This window comes from Amphiprion ocellaris, chromosome 17, assembly GCF_022539595.1.
Source record: "Amphiprion ocellaris isolate individual 3 ecotype Okinawa chromosome 17, ASM2253959v1, whole genome shotgun sequence".
Classification (NCBI taxonomy): domain Eukaryota; kingdom Metazoa; phylum Chordata; class Actinopteri; family Pomacentridae; genus Amphiprion; species Amphiprion ocellaris.
The window spans coordinates 9,940,178-9,968,124 of NC_072782.1; the positions used below are offsets into that span (position 1 = coordinate 9,940,178).

Sequence of the window (27,947 nt, forward strand, 5' to 3'; positions counted from 1 at the left end):
TTAAATGTACAATAACTGATATTTGTGTAATCTTAACACAAACACTGTCTGTTCTGGTTTTGACTAAAAGATGAATCACTAAGAAAATCATAATGATGATGCTCTGGTAGAAGTTTTTCATTATGGATGACAGCTAATGTCGGTGCTTTTATTGCACTTACCATTGAAGCAATGCTCATATTATTCTATAGTCTGCCTATAGCTATATTTTACTTGATTTGTAAAGTGACTTATGTGATCAGTGGTCCTGTAATGTTTCTGATTAGGATGATTCCTTCTAAAAGTAGCCTAATTTTACTGGAAATTACTTCTATACGCAGACGTTACCTCATCATTTGTCTTGGCTGAGAGATTTTAAAAGTTCAAAGACACAAAGCAAAAGAATCATTCACCAGCTTGACAACACATGTGCTGAATAAGACATGATTTGAACTAGGAAAAGAAAAAAACAAGTAAAAACACATTAACACCTCCAAGAGATAGAATTTATGTTGTATAATAAAAGTAGGACTATAATATGAAGGGGTATTTGGAAATAGGACAAGAGTAGTTACTGACGGATTGTACTTTCTGTTTTCCTTTATTCAGGCCCACTTTTCTCACCCCATGGTGGCAGCAGCTGTGATTATACACTTGGCTGCTGATGGGACCGGCTACATCGACCAGACACAGTGTAATATTACTGTTCAGTTAGTGGACACCAAGGAGGGCATCCACAGTCTAGGTGAGAACTGGCTTATGCACATTCAAACTGCAACCCATTCCATTCACCTTTTATTGAAAATGGAACAGTGGAACTCATACATCCAATAGAATGAAGCTCCCTAAAGTGTGTGTGTGTCACTGTTATGCTTCTTTCCTCTGTCTTATATAGAGCACTGTATTCATCTTTCAGTCGCAGCATGTTATTTATCCCTGTCTTCCGTCCTGCTCTTCTTTTCCTGTTCACCTTTAAGGTTGGATTAATGTCTGCTTCTGTCCTTTACCTCAACCTCACTGCACTCTGTTTTGTCTTTTGCTTTTTGCCCCCAAGGTGAGTGGCGTCTGAGCTGCCGCACTAACCCCTTGGTGATCCCCGTGAGCCACGACCTATCGGTGGCCTTTTACCACACCAAGGCTATCCTTGTCATGTTTGCCTCTCGCCTCGTGGCCATCTCCGGCGTAGGCCTGCGCTCCTTCCAGTCGTTCGACCCCATCACGATAAGCGGTTGTCAGAGCAATGAGATCTACAATCCTACAGGACAGAGGTGAGGTCAAAATATTTAAAAAAGGGCTACTACTGCTGATTATGCTTAAATACAATACACAGGCTCCACAGTGAACACAAACATAAGAAATCATGGGATCAATTATGTACATTTATACAACTATGCTTTAACACAAACAAGATATAGGAAACTTGATTTAAGTCCTTATACAGGTGTGCGTACTGTGAAAAGACTATAAAGCCACACACAATATCAACTGTGGATTACTGTCATTTCCATACATCTGAGGAATGAGATCTTCTTGCGAGTCAAAGGTCAAAAACTAGCAACCATGCTTTCTTTAGTTCACTGTCAAGTCAAGTTCATTTATAAAACCCCAAATCTCAAACTTGTCCTCAAAGTCATAATAATCTCAACAAATTTCAACAAATAAGCAAAACCCTGCATCCGCGACAGCCATCTTAGAGGATGGACAGACATGCAATACGTGCTGTACCTACTGTGTAGTGGCAATAGTAAAATTACAATATGAAGAAAAACATCGACAACATGACAAAGTCTGTGGTGAAGGTGATAAATCATTTGCATCAACCAATTTTCACATTCCCCTTAGACTTTGACTACAAAATGCCCTGTCTACTGTTTTGAAAGAGGACAATGTCTATGTGTGAGTGTTTGAGCAGAAAAAGTCAGAGTTGTGTATTAGTTATTGGTACCAGAAAGCATCAATAACACATTTTTGTTGCCTTTCTTTTGAAATGGAGGTAAAGAAGAGGATAGAAAATGCATGAAGGCAAACAGGGGATAACAGATGTTCCCATGTCAGGGTTCAAACCAGGGATCCACTGCTTGGTGTTATGTGCCTTCAGCCAATTGGCCGGTGGGTCGCCCCCAAGCTGTTTAATGTTAGACATCTGCCCGAAGCTGCAGTTATAACAGTAAAACGTTGGACGTAACAAGTATAACGTCACTGGAAATTTACAATTAATTTGGACCTGTTGTTGAGCTCCACAAATTTTCTAACAATAGAGCTGCCACACCGCCTCCAGCACTAAATCTTGTTTACCACCCCAGTTTGTTCTGTTTTGAGTTCGGCTGAAGTACACACTGCATAAAAATATCCAGTTTCTTTGAAAAATCCAGCCAAATGGACATGTTTCTCCTGTAATAGCTCTCGCATTGTTCAACAGTGTGCCGAGGCTGCCATTTATGTAATTAACTAGTTGATTAAATAAATGGCCCGTCAATCAGGCAATAAAAGGTGACGCCTAATGTGGAGCAGTATTTCATATTTGGACATTTCTGTGTGTGTTACAAAACGATTCGTAATGGCTGAAACCTCAGAATCTGAACCAGAAATTAAATATGATCGATTCCAAGTTAAAAGCCATTAATAGTCGCTCAAGTTATTTCCAAAACCAACAGAACGATTATTATCTATTTACCCATCAGTTCACAATTTTGAATCTACCTTTTATTTGAAACCACATGATGTCAAATTGCTCCTCACAAACACAGCTAAACCAGACCACACACACAAAGAGTCACAATTTACCAATTTCCACACCACTGTCACGCATGAGACGGTTCACAGTGACGACGCTCCCACCACGCTTTCAAAATGCACCAATAAACACGGTGATACGCAAAGCATGGACGGTCAGGGGTTCTGTGTGCAGAGATAGAGCTGTTTGTGGCTTTTGTTGTGTGCCTGCGAGACATCCAAGAGCACCTAAATAGATTAAAACTGCTGTGTATCTGTATCAGCCAGGAAATTGTTTGTTGCCGCACGCACAGACGCAGTCGCTTTCTCCTGAGTTCTTGCTGACTTTTCTTTCTTTCATATTCTCTCATCCAATTTTCAGAGACTCTTTAAAACCATTATGCATCTTCAGAAGTTTTGAACATGCTACAAGCTGAATATTACTAAATCTGAGCAGTTATTATTCGCTGGCCTGTTCTTATAACATTAGAGGAGAATCCAGGCTTGCTTTCTTTGTCTTTTTAATGTCGCTGATCTGCTTCTTTTCTTTAATCAACTCCACTTCATCATCTGCATTTTGTCGTCCATACCCCACTTTCCAAATGACTCGTCTCTCTTCTCCATTTTGCTTGACTCCGTCTTCACTTCCTCCCATTCCCTCTCCCTGCTTTTCCACATCTTCCCTCCTCCTCCTCCTCCGCCTCCTCCCCCTTCATCATAGCTGTTATCCCGTGCTGTCTTCTCATCCTTTACTTTCACGTCATCTTCCTTTCCCTCCGACTGCCATCTCTTTCTCCTTAATTCTCCCCTTTTTTGTGCCTCCTGCTCCGACTTTCCTTCGCTCATTCTCCTGGGCTGAGCAGCATATTTCCCGTAATACTTATTCCTCCGCAAAACACCACATCCCTTTTTCCCTGAGTTGTTAACAACAGGAGCTATTAACATGACTCAGTTTTATGTTCCATGCTTGTCGCCGAGCGTATGCACATGTATGTTTTCCCTTTTGTCTCAGTTTTTCACACCATTGTTTAAATTTCTTTTCATTTCTTTTTACACTCATCACGCTTTCTTGCATTGAGAACAGTTGGGGCTGTGTTAATTAGTGTACAAGGGATATTCACATAAGTTTCACCCTGTTCTCTCTTTTCTGTTTAATTCTCCTAATACTCTCCTGTGGCGTATACTGTATTCTCATTTGCAGGGTAGGAGGATAGTTTTCCAGGTAGTTAATTGTAATTTATGTCATAAATTCCAGAGTGCCTAGCAGAAAACCACAATGAGATTTTGTTCAAAGCCAAAGTGTCCACAGAGGAGGCTTCTAGGCTTCCCTAGTTTGTCCTCAAATAAGACATAAGGCAGTGCTACTTTTGTGCTTTATAACTAGTTTTCACCTGCTAAGCTTAGCTTCTTGTCAACATAAGTTGACATAGTGAGACGGACAGGGAGAAAATAAAAATGAGTGGTTTGCATCATTATTAATTTGAGAGAAAAAGGAAAGAAAGTGAAAAGAATATGTCTGCAACAGAAGCATGCAAACAAATGGATGAAAAGGGTAAAATAGAGATTCCATTCTTGCAGGAGTGAGTTTAACAATGTTTCTCCAGACCTGTATTTTCTTACATCCTCTCTCTCTCTTTCTCTGCCCCCCCATGCCTTCCCTTTCCTTCTGTCTCTCTCTCCCTCTTTCTCCCTCGGCTTCATAAGGGAACCCTATACTGTAGAATGTGGACTGTTGTAAAAAGGTGCCTTGGGCATCCAAGCATTCCAAGAGCATTAAATGCCTTCTCCATCAGGCTACTATAGAGCTGTGGCCAAACTCTGCCATTGTAGCCTGCTCACAATCTATCCTGTTGCTCTTAATTCGCAAACTATGCACACGCAGACACCCCTTTCGTGCACAACGCAAAATATGGCAGTCTTTTCTCCATGTGGTTTATTGATTTGATATGTTAAGCAGTCATTGATGGATGGATGTGGTTGACTCAATGCGCAGCTTTGTCTGTTTGTGAGCAAATGTGTGACTGCTCCCATGTTTGAGAGTCTGCAGTGTTATTTTATGCACAGAATTTATGTTGGTTATAACTTGAAATGTGGTTTTCAGCTTTCTTTTCTCTCTCTGTTCTCTGTTCTTCTCTCACTTTCTTTTACCACCCCTCCCACTACCCACCCACCCACCCACACACACACACACACACACACACACACACACACACACACACACACACACACACACACACACACACACACACACACACACACACACACACACACACACACGCACTATCCCTCGTAGTTGTGTACATTATTCGTGCGAAGCCATTGACTGCCAGGAACCCTTAATCCGCAATGCAGAGCTAAAGTGCAGTAGCCCTGGCCGCCACTTCTACAACGGAGACCGCTGCACCATCTCCTGCAACTCTGGATACGTCCTGCAAGTCCACCAGGATGATGACATCATCAAGAGCCAGGTGAACACACGAGCACACTGCCACACACACATGTCTGAAGCAGTTAAAGAGGTACAAGGATGCATAAACGTACACATGCAAACACTTTAGTGCAAAAGCATTTCTGCAGCATATGGAACATGCATGCAAACATGAATTTGTGAATGCACACATGAACATGCACTGATGCAAAGCTCAGACACACGAATGGCCATACGACAAAAAGTGCAAACAAGCTTTTCTTTCTGCTCTCCACTCTATCTCTGCATTTATTTTGTCACCTGCAAAAACTAGGCTTGGCACGGCAAGCCTCCAGGGAGAATGACATCATAAACCTCCAGGTAGATGAGTGCTGCACTGAGAAGTGGAGCCCCAGTCTCCTCCTCTTGCTAGCTTGCTACACATATACAAATACACCACACACACACCCATACACACAAACACTCGCACACACACTTACTCTCTACAAGCACAGACATAAAAGTGTTTAGTCTCTTCCTGAGCATGCTGCACCATCACCTCAAACAGTCACTTTGTATTGCTACTCCGCTGGGACGATGACATCATCGCACAGTGTCTGCTCCCTCTCCCTCGCTCCATCCCTGCTCATTTCACACACATTGAAGTCTCTGTTAAAGGGCAGAGATTTGCTACTGCTGTCACTAAGCAGCGCACATTAAATGCTTCCATGTAGATACCGATGCACGTACAGTTAAGTACAAGCAGCGCGAGGCAATCTCCCACATAGACAGAACACAGATGTGGACGGATACAGTATATACACACAGATGCATGCACACCGCAAGTAAACAAACAAACAGAGTAGTTGAACACCACATTGTAAACCTTTTGGATTGGAGCCAAGCTGCTGTAAAGGCCATATAAATGCTTTATCCTTCCTCACGGCTTTGTAAAGCTGTCTGCAAGACAATCTATTAATGCTCCCTCGGAGAGATGGGATGTTCAGAAAACAAGCTAAATTTTGTTTTTATGTGTTTTTTATGCGTAAGAAAAACATGCCTGCTCTGTATGTGTGGGTCTGTTTGTGTGTGTGAGGTTGTAAATATGAAGAAAAGACACAGGGAGAAGCAAGAGAAGAGCATGGGCAACAGAGGGATAGAAAGAAGATGTTCTACCCTTGGTTTTCTATCACTTATTACTTCTAAATATTCATGTGTATCTGCACACACAAATAAGCATACTGCATCTGTGTGTATGTGTTGCATATTTACATCAACAATCATACATATTATATGTACAAACACTCAGAATAGTTCTCCATTGAGTCTGCACAGATTTCTAATTGCATTAGCTTTTGATTGACAGTGCACTATGTAGCAATTAATCAATGTCAATTCATTTAGTGATAAATTATGCTTTCCAGAGAGGGAGAGGCAGGAAAGTACAGAGAAAGTGGGGTGAGGGGGGACAGGAGGGAACAGAAAAGGAAGTAGAGCCATGCCAACTACCTTTTTTTTTTTGGAGTCTGAACGTTTCCCACAAATGATGACTGACAGTTCAAAGGTATTTAGAGGACTTGTTATTTATGAATAACTTTTTGCATTAATTTACTTAACTTCTGTAAAAGGCATGGGGCCAGTTTTGTTGGTATTAGATTAGCATCTCGCAGTTAATGGAAATGTGCAGAGATAGACATACTGTATGTTGGGAAATGTAGACTTTGTAATTTTTCGCATTGAATGTGAGATAATAATGGTCTTTAAATGTGGCCTTTTTAAAACGATATGCATTCTATGATGTTTGATCTGCAGCATCGCAAAGCACATTTTACATTGGTGGCCTTTAAATCCTGTAAGAAATTAAGTCTTGCTTTTGGGTATTCTGAAAATTGTATTTGCATTTGTTTCAAATCAATATATCCGACTGTTTCTCTTAGTTGGTTTGTGATACGGAACTTATTACTTTGATGCAATCTTTCACAATATCCAGGATGACACTCAGGTTTTAAACTACTTACTGACTTTTAGGGTGCACAGTGAAAGCTTTGTGCTGATTTTTCTCGCCATAGTTTGTCCTTCCATTAGAATTTCAGTTTGTATTCATGTCTCGTTGTGAAACACTGTTTTGCGATCAATAATTTCTGTCCAGAATACAGTTTACCAAACTGTCAAGTCAACTAAGTTCATCATAAGAAAGAAAGAGTTACATATGTATGTCATCTGCATAGAAACGGATGTTGCAAGTCTAGATGATAAAGCTGATTGTGATCATGTGTAGCATAAATTGCAGTAGTCTAAGGATTGACCCTTGTGGGACTCCAGAGAGAATCTTTAACTGGACTGATTTAAAATTGTGAACCAACTGCATAATGCAGATTTCATGGCTGACGATGTCAAAGGCACCTGTGACGTCCAGTAACACAAGACAGAAAAGTGTGTTAGCATCAGTGTTTAGTTCAAGCTGTATCAGTGCTATTATGTGAAGCCTAATTAGTATATATTAAAGACATTGTTGTAGGTTTGAACTGTTTGAACTAATTGTATGAAACATTTCCAAGGATTTGCTAATGGCACATACTGAATAATTTCTAATGAATGTACGTACTGTTACAATTACTAGCAGTACAAATTTCTGTCTGAAAGTATTTGTAGGCTAAGTAGAGCCAGTCTTACTGAGAATAAATACAAATGCAGAATTTCATGTAAGCCTCACTATAAGTTACCAATTTTGCCATATACTTTTTGTTGTTTTTGTGTTGGAATGCAACAAGTTGAAGAAGTTTTGTTGCTTGTTATAGAATCCAGTGCCATTTTTTTGACATTCTTTGATTCTTTAACTACAAAATTGAATTGCAGGACAAAGGAACAAATAGAAGAATACACAAGAAACACTCGGCACATTCTACATCAAATGTAATATAGCGAACATCCTGTATGACTCAAAGGGCTGGTAATAAATTGCTCTGGCCATATTCATAGTGTTCATTGGCTCTCATCTCCCCCTCAAACTGTAATAGACTAATGGGAACTTGAAAAAATGCAGATTCCCCTTGACCCCTCAGTGTGCATCTCTTTGTTGTTGTTTTTTTAAGTCAAACTAATCCTTACAAAGACGCACACACCTCCACACTAAGGCTGAAAGTACAGCATGAGGAGGAGCCTCTTGTCTTCTTTCATTAGCCAATTACATTCTTGTTTCACTGATGTCAAAGTGGTTCTGGGAACACCACCTTCTTAGATAGTGCTATCTGTGGAACAAATCTGTTTCCCTTACTCACTTTATTTGTATATGTGTATTTTATTGCTTTCTTTTTCCCCTATTTTTTTCTCTGATGTGGTTAGGGAACACTGAGTGCTGGCATTGAATAAGTCACATCTATTTCAAATTGGCCTCCCATTCTGTAGGTGCCTTAAGGACTTAACCACTGTCCATCATGAAACCGTACTCACTGAATCTCAATAAGCCCACCAAACCAACATACTGCCATACATACCGCCCTAACTAAATGATCGTCTTTAGGTGGCATCAAAGTGATGGAAATCTGTAGGTATTATCATAATTTCAGCTGTTATGTGCAACATAAACTGAAGAGCTCTTAAGGTCCATAATGACATGTAATTTTCTGTGTATTTTTTCATTTATGTGGGCAGACAGGCAGAGACAGACTTTCATGTACATACACTGTAGGCACCCAGTTACAGATGTCTGAAGATACTTTCCAGTGCATGTGCCCAATGAGCAATTTTGATTGGAATGATTGGAATTCACTTTGGGTCCCTTAATCCATTTCTCATTTTATGCATTGTGTGGGCCTGAGCTTGCTCCAGTTTTCTGTCCCTCTGTAGGATATGCTCGTTATGCACTGCTTTGGACATGCTCTTGCCTTTGACCTTCAATGAGTTACTGGCTCCAAATTGGAGTTTTTCCACAGATGCTGTACTGCAGCTAGTGTGAATGCACTGAATACAGAGGGCAACTTCCATTGTCATTAATACAGTAGAACTTTCATGCAAGTAAAGTAATGAAAACTACATTCTTGGTCAGAACTTGCTGGACAGCTGATTTACATCAGTTCATGTCCACTTGTGATGACACTGACTATTATGTGTCTTCTGACGTCAGTGAACATGTCTCACTGATGGGTCTGCATACAGGGCAGATATACCAGTGATTTACAGACCTGAACTTTAAATCACTTGGTAGACTGTGGTGGCCACCAACCCTTCTTGGATACTGTCTCTTGTAAATGGTAATGATAATAGGTGTCCCCACCAGGTCAGCGGTGCACACTGAAGACCTAATGGCAGCTTTCAACCGAGTATTGTACATTAGACCAGCTGATATGTGCTATTAGCCTCACAGCAAGAGTGTGGATGAGTAATGTTTCCTGCCTTATTGTTTAAAGGTCTTTAAAGCCTATTTTGTCAGTCAGCTTGTCACTATGAACGCTGGGGTCTTTCATAAGCATACATTTTAAGCTGAGTTTAAATTTTGGCATAAAATTCCTTTTTTTATTTTTATTTTATGGTTGTGTTCTTCTGTGTCTTTAACATAGGCAAGGCTCTGTTGGAAAAATGTGGTGTTACGGTATTTCCATGCACAGATTAGTTTGGCAAGAATTGAATCAACATTACAATGACTATTGATGCGTGGTTTAATTTTCCAAGCACTGGCGCTATCAGTCTGATAAAACCTCACCCACTCAGTGCTGACTCAGAAAATCTGAGTTTTAGATGATTAAGCTGTTAATAAAATATACCTAAGAGCATTTATTAGAATAGCTACCGTTGACCGTTGCTTATTTAGTCGGGACTGTGTCCAAGAAAAATAATAATTTTAATTAATTTAATATTAATTTTACAGGTGCTTTAAGGTCAGTGAGCCTAATTTTGAATATCATTTTCTGTACTGTATCCTCACAATGTCTTTGTAAAGGGTGCATAGGCTCATAAGGAAAGTGTCCTGCTTTCCTGTGTCTGAGTTCTATTCTGTCATCGTAAAACTACAGCTGGGAATACCTGCACTTGGCCCCACTCATGAATCTAGAAGTAAAATCTGGTTGAATAAGAGTGAAAAACTGTTAATTGTAATTGTATCTCTTAAAGCAAAGATACAACCCTTTAACTTCTTACCCCTTTGCAGACTTTGTAGATAAAAAATTTCCTGCAACTGCAATGTAAAATTTGACAGATATTTGCTTGGCTGGTTCCTGATTGGACAAATATGCTAGTGCAACTTTGAGTGTGCGGTTGTGCAGTTCAGAGTGGTCAAATCAATGCAGCCCCTCTCAGTATTCCATGTTCTACTAATAGAGAATATGCCGAGCCTTTAGTTTTATTCATAACTATGATTGGAAAACAGTTGCTCTGTACTTGGAGTCAAACTGGGAAAATTGCAAATGTTACTTAATACAAACTGTCCTCCTTTCACTCCAAACAAAAACTTTCACATGGTGTCTTTTTTCACACAGAGTGGTTTGAAAAACCAAGCTGATGTGATTATCTTAAAAAAAGAAAAAAAGAGAAAACTATCCCTCCCAGATTTTTATGTACTTGGAAGCTTCTCTGCTTCTGAGTACTGTTAGATTCTCAGTAACATGCTACTGTTCTGAGCACATTCTTGTCCAGAATCATTTGTGGAACAGTTGAATGTTTTATACCAGTGTGTATATTCCAGGCACATAAAACCTCTGCTTCTAAGTAAAGCATTTTCTCCCTAAAGAAACTGTTTCAGAAAGGCTTTTCATGAGGACTAGACGATACTAAATTATACTCAATTCTAAGTCTTCCGATCAATGTGCAGCTGTGCGCTACCACTGTGCTTTTTTGTGCTTATGTGCTCTCTGAGCTCAGGCAAACTCCTAAGTTAAAGGAAGAAGCTTTCATTCTGTCGGTTCATTTGTCTGTTCGTCTGTCTGGCTTGAATTAGGCCAAGTAGCCAAAGGTTGTTAAAATTGCTACTGGAAGAGAAACAGTCAGCTGTAAATTTTTTAAAGGAAGGAAAATTCCCACACTTTTACACACGTAGTAGTACACACATGCACACAACCCTATATATACAGTCACTTCAGAAAGTATTAAGACCCTTTCATTATTTTTCACTCTTTATTGTTTTGTAGATTCAATTTTAAATGAATAAGACAGTCAACACATAATGATGACCCATGATGACAATGTTTTGAATTTTTTTTGCAAATTTGCTAACAATCAAAAATTGAAGTCTGAAGCTCTTTTGGCAGCAGTTGCAGCTTAAAGGTCTTCTAGGGTAAGTTGCTACAGCGTAGCACATCTAGATTGGGGCGGTTTATCAAATTCGTGCTTTCAGATCCTTTCAAACTTCATCAGATTGGATTGGAAACATCTGTGAACTACCAGGCGTCTCCACAGATGTTGTATGAGGTTTGAGTCTGGCCTTTGGCTGGGCCACTCAAGGACAGCCAGAGGCTTGTCCTGAATTCTCTCCAATGTTGTTTTGACCATAAGCTTCAGGCTATTTTCTTTCTGAAAGGTTATATGCCACACCAGTGTCCGTTCATGGTTGCTCCAGTCCAGATTTTTTCAAGGATCTGTTTGTTTTTGGTTGCATTCATCCTCCAATCAACCCTGATCGGTCTCCATGTTCCTGGCACTGAGAAGCTCCCCCAGCACTGCATGCTTCACTGTAGATGGTATTGACCAGCAGAGCCTGGTGTTTACCAGACATAGTGCTTGGAGTTCTGCCTAAAATGTTGAGGTTTAGTTTCATCGCACCAGAAAATCTTTTTCCTTGCACTCCTAGAAACCTGTTGTTTGTCAACTGCAAGTGGGCTGTCATTTTGCTTTTTCCTCAAGAGTGGTTCCTGTGTAGCCACTTTACCATAAAGCCCTGATTGATGGAGGTGGTCGGTTGGGTACAAGGTGGTCGTCCTTTCAGAAGATTTTCTCATCTCGGCAAAGGACTTCTCAAGGTCTGTTAAAAGGACTGTTGGATTCTCGGTCACCTCCCTGACCAAGGCCCCCTTCTTCTTTGGTTACTTGATTTGGCTCAATGACCAACTCCAGGCAGAGTTTTGGTGGTTGCAAACTTCTTCCATTTCACAATTATCTTGGCCACTGTGCTCCTGGGAACAGTCAGTGCTTTAGAAATGGTTTTTATACCCTTTCCCTGATCAATACCTTACCACAGTTTTAGAGTGGAATCCAACAGATAGCTCTATGGACTTGCCATTGGTCCTGGCATGCAATACACATGGTGAAAAGTCAGTTCCTGTCTGTACAGTGTATGTTCAATACATAAAGTTTCTCACAAGTGAATGCCACTCAAGTTCTCAACACAGCTCAAGGATAATTAAAGCAAACATGCTGCAGTTAACCACAGTCTGAAATGTGAGATTTCATTTTTGGATTTGGACTAACTTTGCAAACGTTTCTAAAAACATATCTCCACTTTGTCATTATGGATTATTGTGCACAGACTGACGGACAAAATGCAATTTTAATCCACTTGAAATTAAATGTGACATATTAAAATGTGAAAGAAGTCAATAGGGCCTGACTGCCTTCCATAGCAACCCTATGTACACACTTGGTGATTGATTAAATATGAAAGCACTTCATGGCAGATGTGTGTGAATGTAAATGTGTTTTTGTGTGTGTCTGTGTGTGTGTGTGTGTTTGTGTGTATCAGTGTGCTGTATGTGCATTTACTGGACCACAGTTTTACACAATCATATTTCAACTTGTAACCTAATCTGCACATAAACAATTTCACAAGAGTATTTAAGATTTGAACATATATTTGCTTGCACATTTCTTCAGTGTGTCTTTTTTTTTTTCAAAACCTCCCATCATGACTGACTCATTGAACTCTTCACCCTGTTATTTTTCAGAAGGCCCTCACATGCTGTGCATATGTTACTTTTGTTGGACATCCAAATATGAAAGGAGCTTATTTATTTTGAGGGAATTTGATACTGTTATGCAGTATCATATAATGGGATCAAGATGAAAGATTGTTATACACGACAAGAGAGAGAAGTTATGAAGCAATAGATATGTAATGTTAAGTAAGTCCAGCTTGTGAGACCTTAAAGTTTGGCCATTTCTTTAAAAAAGATGTGCGTAATTAAAGTCAACTAAAATGGGCACATAATGTAATTGATGGCAAAAACAAAGGTTTCCCTTTTTTTTTTTTTTTTTTTTTTTTTTTGTTGTTCTGTGAAGGAAAAAGTCTAACTGCTTGAGCTCCAACAGTTTGGTTGTGAGATTTCTTGGCACAGCCGTCAATTTAAGCATTCCTGTTGTGTTACATGGCGATATTTAATGGAAGAGGATGAAAACTGTTGAGGTTTGGATGATGTACTGCCTTCCCATTTTGGTCTCATCTCTGCAAATATCATGCTACAAGCCAAATAATTTACAGGAATCAGAGCTATTTCTAATAGGAAATAGACTTAAGATGAGGAAAATTTTCTGGTGGAAAAAGTCAGGAGCAAAGGATTGCTTTTTTCAAAATGTTTTGGAAATATTCTGATTGCATTGTCTGTTTCCAGAAGCTCATATAAACCAGAAAAAATATTGTATCATTATATTCTCTGGATAATATCATCGCCACTCTTGATCGGGAATAGTTACACAGAATGTATTAGAGCGCACACACACACACACACACACACACACACACACACACACACACACACACACACACACACACACACACACACACACACACATACACACACACAATTGATATAAAACATGTGGCATTTGAACGAGTCAGTCAGACCTTTCTAGCTTGCCCCATAATGGAAATGGAAGGGATTGTAATTTATCATACTAAAACTTATATTGTGCTGTAGATTTCAAGTTGTCTTAATGTGCCAGTGGAGTCAGTAGTAGTGGTCTTACCACTGCTGGGTTTGACTCCTGGCCTGAGACTGTTTCTTGTGGATTTTGCATGTTCTCCCCATGTGTGGATTTCCTCTGGGTTCTCTAGTTTCCTACCACATTCCAACAACATGTAATGGCCCACTCACACAGAATGCACTCTGTAGGCTTGCAAAAGCTGGGGAGGCTGTCTTGATTTTGAAAAGCTTCCACAAGAAGAAGCGCTGGGAAAAGTGCTTGGAAGCAGCATAGATTTTAGGAAATTAACAAACTTAATAATTGCACAGTCAGCTGCATACTTTTTCTCCTTTCAGCATTTTTTTTTAATCCATTGTCTAAGTGCAGTTTTGGGGGTGTAATATGCCAAAAATATCATCTTTTCTATGACCACTTTCTTAGTATCATGACTACACAGAAACTCTAAAAGAGGATAAGTCATGGATGTAGGACAAATCCACAGAGGTTAGTATTCCAGTTGTGGAAGATTCCCTCAGTGTGTGTGTGTGTGTGTGTGTGTGTGTGTGTGTGTGTGTGTGTGTGTGTGTGTGTGTGTGTGTGTGTGTGTGTGTGTGTGTGTGTGTGTGTGTGTGTGTGTGTGTGTGTGTGTGTTTCTCCGAAGCTGTAACACTTCCACCGAAGTCAATCTGTTTGGGGTCAGGGCTGATTGTGCAGTTGTTGGATATCAGTTGTCTGAGTGGCATGACCTTACAAATGCTATCAGCAGTTACTTGAGCTGCTGAGTAGCCTGCAAGGCTTACTGACATACAGTAAGCTAAGCCCCATCAAGCTTTGTTAGGTTACACACTGATTAGAAACTTGTTGGAGTAAGTGCTGAATTGCTGTAGTCATTTTTTGTGAGGTAAACATTTATAGGATGTGTGCGGGACATCAGTCTGTCACATCAATGTGCAAATTAAAGCTTGTGTCAATGCAGAGTTATGTATATAAGTTACTTTGAAATCGGTTTCTAATGCATCTGTTTTAATTTTTGGGATCTGACAATCATTTTCCAATAAATTTTGTCTTTTTCTTTTTCCAGTCGTACTCCACTGTGACTATCACCTGTGCAAATGGGAAGTGGAATAAACAGGTGTCATGTGAACCTGTGGACTGTGGTCTACCAGACAAATACCATGTTCATCCTGCACATTTCAGCTTCCCCGAGGGCACAACCTATGGCAAGAAAAGCACCTTTCAGTGCCGGGAACCTGCCCAGCTCATAGGTGAGATAAACAGCTGTGCACAATATGTGTCTGTGCATTACATGTGCATGCACATATACATATTTTCATGCTGCCTTTGAAAGATCATTAAAAAAAAAATCTAATTTCCTTTAGAATATTCTCGCTATCATCACTGACATATCTTTTTGTCTAACCGTCAAACATTAACCAATTGAGTCTTTGTTTTTGCCATAAATTTTACAAAGTTAATGTGGATTAGATCCTAATTAAATGTATGTCTTTCAAGCATAACATGTTTTTGATTCACATGTATGATTTATCAACATGTTGCCACAAGACATATCATTTATGTTATAAAACTTTAAAAAAAAAAAAAAACAGCTTGGAATAATTGAAAGTCGGTACTACAGAATAAAATATTAACTGTACATTTTATAATCTCCTTTGATCTAATTTTTCAGATTCATTGACCGTCACTTTGTTGCTTTTCTCCCAAGGTACAAACAACACTCTGACCTGTCTGGAAGATGGTTTGTGGTCCTTTCCAGAAGCTCTTTGTGAGCTCCGCTGTCCAGCCCCTCCTCCCGTACCTAATGCTGTGCTGCAGACAAAGCGTTGCAATGAGACAGGTCTAAAAGTTGGCACGCTCTGCAAGTACAAGTGCAAACCCGGCTACCACGTTACCAACAAACCCAAAAGGTAAAGAAATGGAAGTGGCTGTTGTTGATTTATTTGTTTCCTAATCAGAAAATGTTTCCAACTGAAAGTTTAAGGCCTGAAATGAATTCCATTAATCATCCCTTGCTCCCTTCAGGCGTGCTTTTAAGCGCCAGTGCACTGAGGATGGCAGCTGGCTGGAGGGGGCCTGCGAGCCGGTGACTTGTGATCCTCCGCCTGCCATCTTCCACGGCTCCTATCACTGTACCGACGGCTTCCGCTTTGACAGCGTCTGCAGACTCAACTGCACTGATCCTGCCGGTAATACTGCTGTTGTCGCCACAGGAGGCTCTGCCCATACGGTGAGGCTGCTGCACACTCCATGCAAGCAGGTCTGTCCATCTCTTTCCTGTCTTTCTATTCTTGCTTTACCAATGTTTTTGTCTTCTTTTTGTCATGTGCATAAAAAGCAGACTTTCTCTCTTTTTTTCTCTCTTCTCTGTTCACTTTATGGCTTGGTAGTGAATTATAAAATCAAGTAATATCTGTTTAAATATTGTTTGAAGATCATGACAGAAATATTCCTAATATGATACCATACAGTCTGCTTATGATAGCTGATGGTAATGTGCTAAATTCATGATTTATTGAGTGAAAAGTAAGTTTTTCCCAAATATATCACTTCTTCACTGTCTCTTATCTGACACTTTTTACTCCGGCCTCACTATGCCTGTTTTTCTCCCTGTCTCCCTTAGCCCTACTCAATTTGACGCCATGCTAATTAGATTGCTATTGATTTCCAGAATAGCCCTGCTGCCACAGACTTTTGAAATGTATACACCTTTTAATCTGTTCTGCCTCTCAGGCGTTGTGGGTTGGATGCCTGATAAAAATTGGATTGTATTTCCCAGTTTGCAATGGGATGCCATCTCGATGTCCTTGGCCTGATAGTGTTTGTGTACCAGTGGGTGTGTATCATTGTTTGTCTGTCAATATATGTGTTATTTTCAGGGCGCAGGGTCTAATGCGATCCGGTGCAGGAAGGATGGAAACTGGACAGGGTCGTTCCGCCTCTGCCCACACAGCAAAGGCCAGTGTTCTTTACCTCAAAACCTCCATTATAGCCTACAGTACTCATGCAAGCGAGGACACGGCATAGGTCTGTATGCACGAATTTACTGTTATACAATGACAATTCAATTTTCTTACTGCTGAAATCATCTATCATTGTTCGTATTACTCACGGCTGTTGTTGAGCATACCGTTATCCTTCACTGTTCACATTACTCATTCCTTTTCAGTTCACTGTTTACTGTTTGTTCTTAATAAGACAACCACAGTTGTGTAACCTAGAATTTTGAATATCACACAATGTCACAGTTACCGGTATTTCATAATGATGGGGGGAAAAGTGGAAAGCGTATCTGGGTGTGGTTTGTGCACACTTTAACTGGTTTTGTTTTTCTGTTTCACATACACACAGGTGAGGAGTGTGAGCTGACGTGCAGAGAGGGTAACAACGACGTGGTGATCCTCCCCAGCAACATGACAGTAGAAAACGTACTTAAAGAGCACTGGAGGAACCCGCATAAAGTCAAGGTAAGTTCCTGCGTGTATTTGTGTCTGCCTCGCAGCTCTGACAGACGCACTTCACAAAGTTCTGCGATCCACAACTCTCCTTTAAGGAATTTCACGTATAGTGCCTACATCCTGGCTTTATTACCCACAATGCAAAATGCCAGCTTGTGCCTGTCTTTGGTGCCCATTGCCATACAAATATTTGTCTTTGAAGCATGGCAACCCCTTTGAACACATTTTATTATATTCTTGAGAGGAAGTATGAAAACGTTCTGGTGCCCAGTTTCCTCCTAGTCCTCAATGTGACGCATCAGCTGCCTTCTTGGATTCAAATTCCAATGTATTTCTGTTGCTACCAGAAATAACTTGCAACTACAAAATAACTTTGTACACATTTTTTAAAGTATTGGTCATTTATTACCATTTTGTACCTTATCAACCACTTGCCCACCAGTAACAATCATTAATACACTTCTGATACTTACTGGTAGTTGCTGTCTGTACTGTTTGCTTGAATTGTCAGAGAGTAAAACACAGAGTTTGGAGGTCGTGCTGAGGAAGGTCATTTAACACAGAACTGTACACCTTGTCCCTGTGGGAGTGCCACTCACACAGCCGTGGCGTCATTTGAGATTTTTATGAACCGTGTTGGTGGGGTCAGGAGGTGTGTATAGAGCTATGGTAGATTTGATTTAGTAGGCAGAGAGACTATACCTACTTTTCTAATTTTACTCACCACATTTAACTCCACCAACGTCACTGATGCACCATTCGTCTTAAGTGTTGTTGTTTCTTTTTTGTCAAACTAATGCCCTTTTGAGTCAGGGAAAGATCTCAGTAAATAACATCAAGTTTTGTAACCAGAGAAGGTGAAATGAGAAGCCACGGCTGAGTAAAGGAACACACTGTATTTCTCACTTTTTTTTTTCTCTCCCTACAACACCTTTTGTTTTTGTTTCAGTCCTACTGAGTCAGCAGCTTTTTCTGTGGTGGATGTTTAGGAGAGCGGGGCGGGCTGGGCCATGTGGACATGAAATGATCTGTTTTTCATGGATTTGTGTAATTGATATTGTTTGTGCTTTTTGGTAATTTGAAACCTGACACTGTGGTGTTGGGAGCAGAAGATGGCATAAGGAAAGTCAGTGAAGTGATGGTGGAAGGGAGACGTGGACGTGAACCAAGATTAGGAGGTTAGAGAGGGCAAGGTTTTGTAGCTCGTCTAGTGCTGCTACAACTGATCCTGTGGTGATGATGCAAACACTCTTTCCAATAGTAATTGAAATAAAGGCTAACATCCTAAATGACCAGACAGAAATTTGCCTTATGGTTATATGTAGTCAATTGTAGGGCATTACATTTGCAATTACACTAATCCTTCCGGGTCCATTTAGAGATTACTCCCCATTTAATTCCAGCAGAATAAAAAAGGTACAACAGAAAATGCAATAAATGCCTGAGAGCGAAGCAATACCCACACACACACGGCGGAGATGTGAGATATAAAAAATGAACAAGGCTGTCACAAAATGTTATTAAGAAAGAAGAACAGGAGGAGGTTGCTGTGGTGGAAAAAAACATCAATCACGACAAAAGGCTAACAGTTGTAGTAACAGTAGGAGTGTTGTAAGTAGGAGCTGTCATCAACAAACTTTTGAACTATCCCTCAAGGATGGGATTCTTCATTTAGTATCTAAAAGAGAAATTCATGTCCCCAGATGCACTTTTCTAGTTCTGCTTTGCTAAGCTGGAGGTCAGTGTTGCCCACCTTAATTAGCGATGTTGATTTATTGCCTTTAAACTGGTTGTATTTTGGTTCGTAGCGTGACCCATTTAGAATTCTCTCCTGCTTCTTTACCTCCACCTCTCCCTCTCCTCTTCCCTGTCTCTCTATCTCTGATGATTCTGTGCCCCCAGCACCCTCCTCCCCCTTTATCAGCAAAATTACCCTGTCGGGCTTGCTGCAGAATTAGTCATTTTCTATATGACATGGCCTTGTCTGTGGTGGCGCTGAGATAGGGATCTATTTTTATGTGGTATCAGTGCCCCGGGGAGGCTTCGGAGGGTGAGGATCCCATACGTAGTGAGGGGTGAGGCCAGGCCACAATCATGGATTATCATGATTTACAGCCTGGCTGCAAGAGGAAAAGGGAGAGAGAGGGAGCGAGAACAAAAATTAGAGAGAGAAGGGGAGAGGAGTTTCTGGATGACATCATCATAGCAGAGCATGAGAAATGGAGAGTAAAAGTACAGTAGTTGCAGAAAGTTTCACCGCTAATATAAAATAATGTGCTTCATCCTCCACCCTCTACAGAAACCAGCAAAGCCCTCCGCAATGAACACGTGTGCGTCGACACGCCACACACATGCACTCTGCATTCTGCTATGCAGTACTACATTGCGGTAGTAGAACAAACCTAAAATGCCATGTTGTTGTTTCTCTCCACCTTCAAGCCCCGATCTTTCTTTTTTACATTGATTTGCTGACAGCACTGAAATGGAAAATACCTGAGTTTGCAGCAACAAAAGAAAAGCATGTCAACTTTGTGAGATATTGGGACACAGTGGGTCAGAGAAACGGACCATCTGAGGTCAGCCGGTCCTTTGCTGTGGGTGGCACTTTTGACCGTGGACACTACTATCTAATTCTGAGTTACTTATGCTGTAAACAAAACCCCTCTCAGCTTGCTGACATGAGGGAATTCATATATACAAGTGCCCAGCCATTTTAGGTGGACCTCCCAAACTCATGAACATATACATCCAAAGTTTTTATGTACACAATGCAGGTACACATTCTCTGTACAGTGCTGCCCACTTCCCCAGAGCACAAATGATTTCTCTTGCATTTCAATGAGGAACACAGTGGGAGAACAGGATGGGATTCCACACATTCTGCAAAGATATTTGAGAACGTGGTGCTCTTTACCTCTGCGTTTCTCCTTCTGCCTCTTGTTCTCAGCTCTTTGCCCTCCCGAGGCTATGACTTAGTTGTTAAAAAAAACAAAGAAACAACATTTTCACCGAGTTATGTCTCTTTAAAATCACTTTATTCAGCTTTATTGTGATGTGGAAAAAGTTCAGTGTAAATCAAAGAAGGCTTTACCAACAAAGCCTCCAGAAGCAGCACATGAGTCCTTTTGATAACCTCTGTGTTTCACTGTCTTATGGGTGGGTCTGTGTGCTCAGTGACTTCAGTTAGGGTTTGGTTTATGTGGACTGAAATGCAGGTATAAAGAACAGGAAGTCCCGTCAAAGCACTTGAAATTTTTACATAATGAAAAAAAATATATACATTGAAAGCTAAAGTACGTCTGAAATAATTTGACCCACATATGTCATTCTTATCTTCCAGAGTATAGTCTGCACAATGGGACTGAAATGGTATCCACACCCAGAATTGCTCCACTGCATCAAAGGATGTGAGGTAAGAGCTCTATCTGAATTACATGACTGAATTACACAAAATATGGAATGAAAGGTTTTTCTTGGCCAAAGGAATTTAGACAGACACTGGTTTGGCTGATATTGTACAAGCGGTCATTGACACCAAAACTCAGGGAGAGAAGCTCAATGTGAAAAGACAAGCTCTGGCATTAAAACCATGTGAACAAGCGCAAAACCGAGGAGTCATATTTGACTCAGGTCCCAGTTTAAGCTTTACATTAGAAACATAGCTAAGCATTTTATCATTTTAAGAACATCACTTGACTTTTTCTCTCAAGCCAATACATGAGTCTCTGCAAGAAGAATATGTCTCAACTACAACTGCTTCAAAATCAGCTGCATGTGTGCTGTCTGAAATCAGACAGAGAGCACACATTGCACCAATTTTAAAGTATCTGCACTGGCTATCTGTCTGTTTTAGAACCAGTTTTGAGATCCTTTGGTTCATAAAAGGTGTAATGGTCTTGGTCCAACCTATTTGTCTGATTTGGGTTATTCTATGAACCTTCTATAACCCTCAGGTCTTTTGGTTCTGGCATTTTGATTATAACCAAAGTCAGAACAAAAATTCACAGTGAACCATCTTTTTGTTGTTACGTCTCTGGACAAACCTTCCTGAAAACCTGAGGACAGCAGAGAAAGTTGATATTTTTGAAAGCAGACCGACCTTTTAGGTCTGGCTTTTAATTGATTGTCATTTGTATTTGTTGTATTTATTTATTTGTCTACTTATTTAGACATTTTAATTAGTTTTATATATTTTGCTATTTGGAATTTTTGACTTGTGTCTCTGGTGTTTCCTTGGTGTAAATTAATGGGATTTATTTGGGCTGATGTTTCTTCAGTTTCTCGGTCCCTGTTGTTATTGATTCTTTCATTTACTGCATAGTCATTCATTGTTTTGTGAGAGTCTTGAGATAATTTTTCTTTTTTGTTACGTGAAGCACATTGTCTTGCATTGTAGTTGCATGAAAAGTGCAATGCGATTAAAGTATGATTGATTGATTAAGTGGTTGATTGATTTAAACTACTCAGACCAGAGGCAAAGCTCATTTCTTGCCCTGATTACCTATATTTACAATTCTTAACATAAACCCAGGTAGGACTGCGATCAGCAGTAGGTTCATCTACAGTTTGAATGATGTTGGAACAAAGTTTTTACATATTAGCAAGTAACAAGTCTACAGTGAGGGATACCTGCAAAAGCTGCACAGGTGGTTGTTAACAGAAGCCATTTAGGCATTTGTCAGATAGTTAAAATGCTATAAGAATCACTTATGAGAACAATAGATGTGGCCCATTAAAAAAATATGAACTTACTGCAACATAAAGTAATTACTGATGCGCTGCCTCCTACAATAATCTGCACATGCAGTGATGTCACCATATGCTAAATTTGTCTTTCCTCGCAAAGCAGCGCATTCACATGTGAACGCAACATGTGAAAGAATTCCACTCCGCTTCACGGAGGAATGATATCATCTGCTTAGTTTAGGCCAATTCGATAACCTGATTGGTAACCCAAGCAGAAGGGTGGGGCCAACCCAATAAATCACCTTACTGGAGCATTTTGTGCAGTGAATAGTTTATGGTGTCCTCAGTTTGATTTACGGGTCTGGCCGACTAAGGGCTTAAAAAGTCACATTGAAAAATGAGGAAAATTTAATGTATCAGATTCATCAGCAAATTTATCCGGAGACTTCTCAAGGCCCTGAAATGCCGGGGAGAAAACTAGAACAAAAGGCTTTAGGTGTTACGATAGAAAGTGAAAAGGTGGGTTTTTCTTTGTTTACTGTTTCTGTCTAATTGCTGGACTCTCTTTCTCTCTCTGCTATAGCCATTCATGGGAGACAACTACTGTGATTCAGTCAACAACAGAGCCTTCTGTAACTATGATGGAGGAGACTGCTGCCAATCCACTGTCAAAACCAAGAAGGTTAGTGGCAGGCCTGTACCTCACAGCTAACCCTTCAGAAAAAGAGAGGAAGTTGGATGTGGTCACACTGTTGTACATTTAGTGTTTTTTTTTTCTTTTCCCTGTGCCTAACCAACTTAGACACTTTCACTTTCTCAGTGCCATGCATACAGTAGAGACGGCATGCTGCCCTTATCAACATTTGACATCCATAAATAGCATTTTCTACCTGCATAAGGTATGCATAATGGAAACCAGACCAGAAAATACAGTTGAGGACTGCTGTATTTCTCCTCTTGGAACATCTCTAAACACTTTCTTCCTTCCTTTGTCTTGTGTCCAACCTCAGATTACTGGTAGACAGATTACGGATCCCACATCCAAGAGAGTGGGAGTTTTTAGACTTCATCAGTAGTCTTTTTTATCCTGTGGTATCCTGTTTCCTAATGTGTTTTTGTGTGCCGGTGCTCATACCACCACCCGCAATCTGGGTAATTTTAATCTAACTTATTTATCAAGCAACTTCCGATAAGACTTATATAGATATATATTATCTGTCAAAACTCAAACAGCTGTGTTGCATTTCAGCATAAAGCCATGCATGTCCAAAAGTTTGGTCATTCTTAGTAGCAACTCTCCTAATTCAGGGAGGTGCTTTGTCTTTCGCATTCCAGTCGGCTGCTGGCAGGAGATCTGATTGGGAGTGTATTGTAGCTTCTGGGCTACAGCATCTGCTTCTCTGGCCTGGCCTGTTTCTGTGAATCTGGCGAGGGACTTTAGTTGTACTCCTGGCATATCCATCTGTGTGTCTGGCTGGATTTATATTGCAGTCTATGCATCTCACTGGCTATGTCAGTGTGTCTTACTGAAGAGCCTCTTCATTTCCTCTTTTGGGAAATAAGACACACAGAGGACATCTCATCCCATGTAAACATCTTCAGCAGTAGAATCAAAGTTCTCCTGTTTGGATCTAGTCCAGCTTTACATGGTTTGTCATGCGCTTTTTTTGGTCCTGAGCCATGAGTATGGAGATTATCACTGTTCTTTCTTAAGATTTTTTCCAGAGACAGTTTCTTTAGTATTTATTGTTTGTTCTTAATCTAAACCTCAGGATGGAATGACTGAGGCATGACCTTTGCTAGATTATTTTCCTTGAAGTTTTCTTATCAACAAATGGCTTAATAAAGTCATATATCCTAAGTTTCAGTGTTTTCTTAGTGGATTGGTACATTGAAAATCAGAGAAACAATGCATAACATGATACTTCACATAATGAAGTAATTAAAAAATGGAATACTTAACCTTCTGTGAAGTGCTGTCCACCCTGTTATGCAGCTACTTGTCACCAAAAACTGAAAGTCCCATCCGTGGTTTACAAAAATACGTAATAAAAATGACACTGATGACACTGACAAATTAATGTGGTTCGGCTTCATCACAACAGTAATATTCTAAAGCAGTCAGCATCTTCGCTGAAAAATGACTAGTGCGAGTAATACTGCATAAATGACTGCATATCAGAGGAACACAGCTGCTCTTCATATATTTAACTGCAATGTGCTACTCAAGTATGAACATGCATCTTCTACTATAAAGAGGTCCAGAGGTTCACAATTAGTTTTTGTACTGTATTCATAACTTCATTGTCATATGTAAAATATTCTATTCCAAGTTCAATACCACACAAAGTTGGTGGGCAACCGTCTGGGAGGTGACCTCACTCCTGAAGTGGTTTTTCAGTGTGTTGATTGACGCTATCTCATCGCCACATCTTTTGACCCACATCCAATGCAGGGGGCTTAGCCAGAACCTTGCGTAATTCACTTTTACTGACAGAGCCCAGCGGGAGGATAGACTCCCCTAAACTACAGCAGCAACAAGAAGTTGCGTTGGGTGAGAAGAGAGCAGGCCAAGAGTTGGAAGACTTAAGAGCTGTTATGCTCAACATCAACGGGTCTGAACATCTCACATTCTGATGTCAGGTAACACATTTATAGTTTAAAAACTGAAATGTCTTTGATGGTTTTGACATTTCGATTACTTTTAAAAAACGGTATAGACTAGTCCAAAACTAAGAAAAAAAAAAGGATTTTCTGAGTTTAAAATTAGCCTTTAAATCCAACTGATATTGCAAACCAATCATTAGTCATTATTAGCAGTAATCATTTAGGCAGATTCACCTTTTTATTTCATAAAGTTAGTGAAACAGCATTTTTAACCATTTGCATGAAGCAGCCATCACTCTATTCTCTATGTATAATTGGCAGCCAGATAGCATCTTGAAACAACTGATTTTTACTACCCCAATGTGTCCTCTTTCCAGTTCAAACCATAAGTGTTTTGACACTTGTGCATTTTTGTTTCTTGGACTGTGTGCCTCAGTATGTACAATATGAAATGAAAAAATGTTTAGATCAAAGTTCCAAGTCTCTGCTTGGATCAGTCTGGACAGAGCACTATGTGAGATACTTTCCTTTCAACGCATAGTTCCCAAAGTTTACGGGTTCAAAATTGATAGAACAGATACACGTGCAGACAAAAAAAAAAAAAAAAAATCATCAAATTTAGATCTTTTTGGAACGTATTTTTCAGTCAGTGCCTGCTATTAAATGTCACCAGATGCTTTAAAGCTTCCTTGGTGATGCTCTCCCAGATCTTCACTGCTGCAACCTTCAACTATTGCTCGTTGGCTGGTCTCTCTCTGCCTTTACTGTTGTTCTCAACCAGAGAAATGCATTTTGAACAGCATTTTGCTGACTGACTCAGTCTCTGACTCTTAAAAACTGTCTGGTTGCTTTGTCTGGAAAATGAGATGTCATCCATAGAGTTTGGATGCAACTGGCTGAAATCTGAGCACACAAAATGTTCCTGCACACCTCTGCAATGTGCAATTGTCCAAAAACTTAGGTTTTGAACTGGGTGTGTTTTCCGGCACCTTAGCTTGTAGACTAATCTTCCAATATCTCTTTAACCCACTTATGTGCTGGTGTGGTCCTTATTCTTCAATACGGCTGCCTGCTCGTCTGCCCACGGCTTCTAAGCTACAGTGAAAGTTTGTTTACTTTGACTCTCCTTTCCCTGCTGGGGCTCAGCCTGCCAGCTGCTGTTAATCAAACATGGACACACCTCTCTCCTGGCTGAGAGGGAAATAGAGCATTTCTGATATTTCCCCAAATAACTTTGTTCTTTTGCTTTCAATAATGACACAGTTGCGCATTCATTTCAAATGACACTGACATCATTTTTTGACAGCGAAAAGGGATGACACAATGTGATTTGAATTGTCAGGGTTTAAATCTTTGTAGAGGAATCTGTGATGCTGTAGGGCGTCCAAGTTAAGAGGGCTGCATTGTAGACGTAGTGTCTACAAAGCAGGTGTTATTAGTTTGCAGAAAGGCGAAATGAAAGGCAAATGAAGGATCAAATCATTCAGTAAATACTTGGTTCTAACTTCTGTCAATTCTGCGTAGACAGACTGGATAAAGTGAAACTCCTTTCCACCTACTGGAACATTGATGTCTTCAGCGGGCTGCTAGAGTATTGTATAGTAAGTGGATGATCTGGGTTCAAAAAGTCAGGCATACTTGCCCACATTCTGCCTGGGTGTTATTCTCAATAACAGCAACTGGATGGTGTTTTCCACAAGCGGGTCCCCTGGAAGCTATTCAGGAAGATACAAAAAATAGCTCTGCAACGACCAATCATAATTTGATTTATCAGCTGCCAGGAGCAAGGGGTGAGGAAAGGTTACTGCGGGTGAGAAACAAAAAGGAAACAGTAAGGACTTAAGCTGATATGTGAAATTGATATGGGAACAGAGGAAAGCCAGATGTTTGATATAATCCCTTTTTCTTGTTAGCCCGATGCCTAATTGATGCTGCATGCTCCAAACACATGTTGCTTAGTGCCTCAGCCAATATAAATATACCTTATTTTTTTATGAAACTCAAACTATACTGAATGTGAATTTTAAATAATACATTTAAACAACATTCCTGACAAGGTTATCTTGTTTTTTTTATGGTATTTCTTTGATATTGTTGCCCACATTTATATTTCCTCTGTAATTATCATTTTTGGTACATGCCTTGAGTTAGGCATTTGGATGTTTATCTCTTTTGGGGAAAGCTTATCCGCCTAGTCATCCCTATTTGATCAACTCCGTTAAGTCAGAAACGGGGTAATTTGCACCTGATTCTCATTTTCCCCGAGCCGAACACATGCATGGCAGCCAACCCGCGATGGAGATGCATAAAAACCTCTTAAAACAAACATAAGAAAAACAAAAAACAAAGACAAAATATGTGACAAATGGAATCTGTAACTAATTACTTACAGTCCCTCTCTGATGAGCTGCTGAGTAACGCATTTGCTGGCTGACAAAGACAAACAGAGTTTTCCTCTTTAGCAGGAAATCAATGTTCTTGTCCAGACCACAAGCAAAGACTTTGGTTCAACTGGTTTAATTGTTCTTTAACACATATTTCATTGACACAGATTTTGCTGTTTGTGTCATAGTGCAACTCATTAGATGTCAGCAATAAAAAAAATTATTTATTACTGATTCTTGCATTTGTTTATGCAAGAACAAATACATCTATATATGTGTTTTCATTGTGTCTTTAAAAAGTCTGCTCAAGTAAAGCTAAATTAATTCATTGTAATTATAAACAAAATAAAAGGTATTTGTCGGGTGAGGTTTGTAGATATTTCATTTAACCCACTGAAACCCAAAGCCTGCTGGCGGATTTGAAGGGGTTGTTATCTTTTCAAAATTGCCAAAGTTACACAATTTTCAGAACCAGAAACTGTACAAAGACGTACATTTCTTGAATTAATTACTCAACACATGCCATTCCATTCATTCTACATGCTTTATATTAAAATTTGCCAAAAAGAAATCATTTGCTAAGACCAAATTCTGTGAAAAGCCAAAAATTCTGCACTTTTTGGCACAACTGCGAAGCCATTAATGATTATGCTGCGACCTGGAGTCACATGACAAAAATTCTGACAAAACTTCGCGGCTCAACTGCAGGCTGTGCTTATACAGAGCAAAGATACGACAAATATGGACACAAATTAAGTATACAAGCAGTAAAATATCTATAGTATGTAAAGTCACTATTTTCCCCAGTGCTAGTAGTATGTGTAGGAACTTGAAAAACTATCGTTTAAGTTAATTCTGGTTTTTTGGTTGTTTTTT

The 27,947-nt window shown here is 39.9% G+C and overlaps 1 protein-coding gene across 2 annotated transcripts in view; it reads left to right on the top strand.

Annotated features, from left to right (window-relative positions):
• The window catches only part of pappaa (pregnancy-associated plasma protein A, pappalysin 1a), a 95,989-nt gene that overhangs the window by 56,081 nt on the left and 11,961 nt on the right, over positions 1-27,947 (top strand). Inside the window, exons 12-21 of one of the 2 annotated variants that reach the window (XM_035955855.2) lie at positions 589-724; positions 1,034-1,247; positions 4,985-5,159; positions 15,003-15,186; positions 15,645-15,846; positions 15,962-16,196; positions 16,816-16,963; positions 17,288-17,403; positions 20,735-20,806; positions 22,664-22,762. In XM_035955855.2, the coding sequence (XP_035811748.2) occupies positions 589-724; positions 1,034-1,247; positions 4,985-5,159; positions 15,003-15,186; positions 15,645-15,846; positions 15,962-16,196; positions 16,816-16,963; positions 17,288-17,403; positions 20,735-20,806; positions 22,664-22,762 (1,581 nt within the window). The remainder of the gene's footprint in view (positions 1-588; positions 725-1,033; positions 1,248-4,984; positions 5,160-15,002; positions 15,187-15,644; positions 15,847-15,961; positions 16,197-16,815; positions 16,964-17,287; positions 17,404-20,734; positions 20,807-22,663; positions 22,763-27,947) is intronic. The other variant, XM_023287300.3, reaches the window with a different exon arrangement.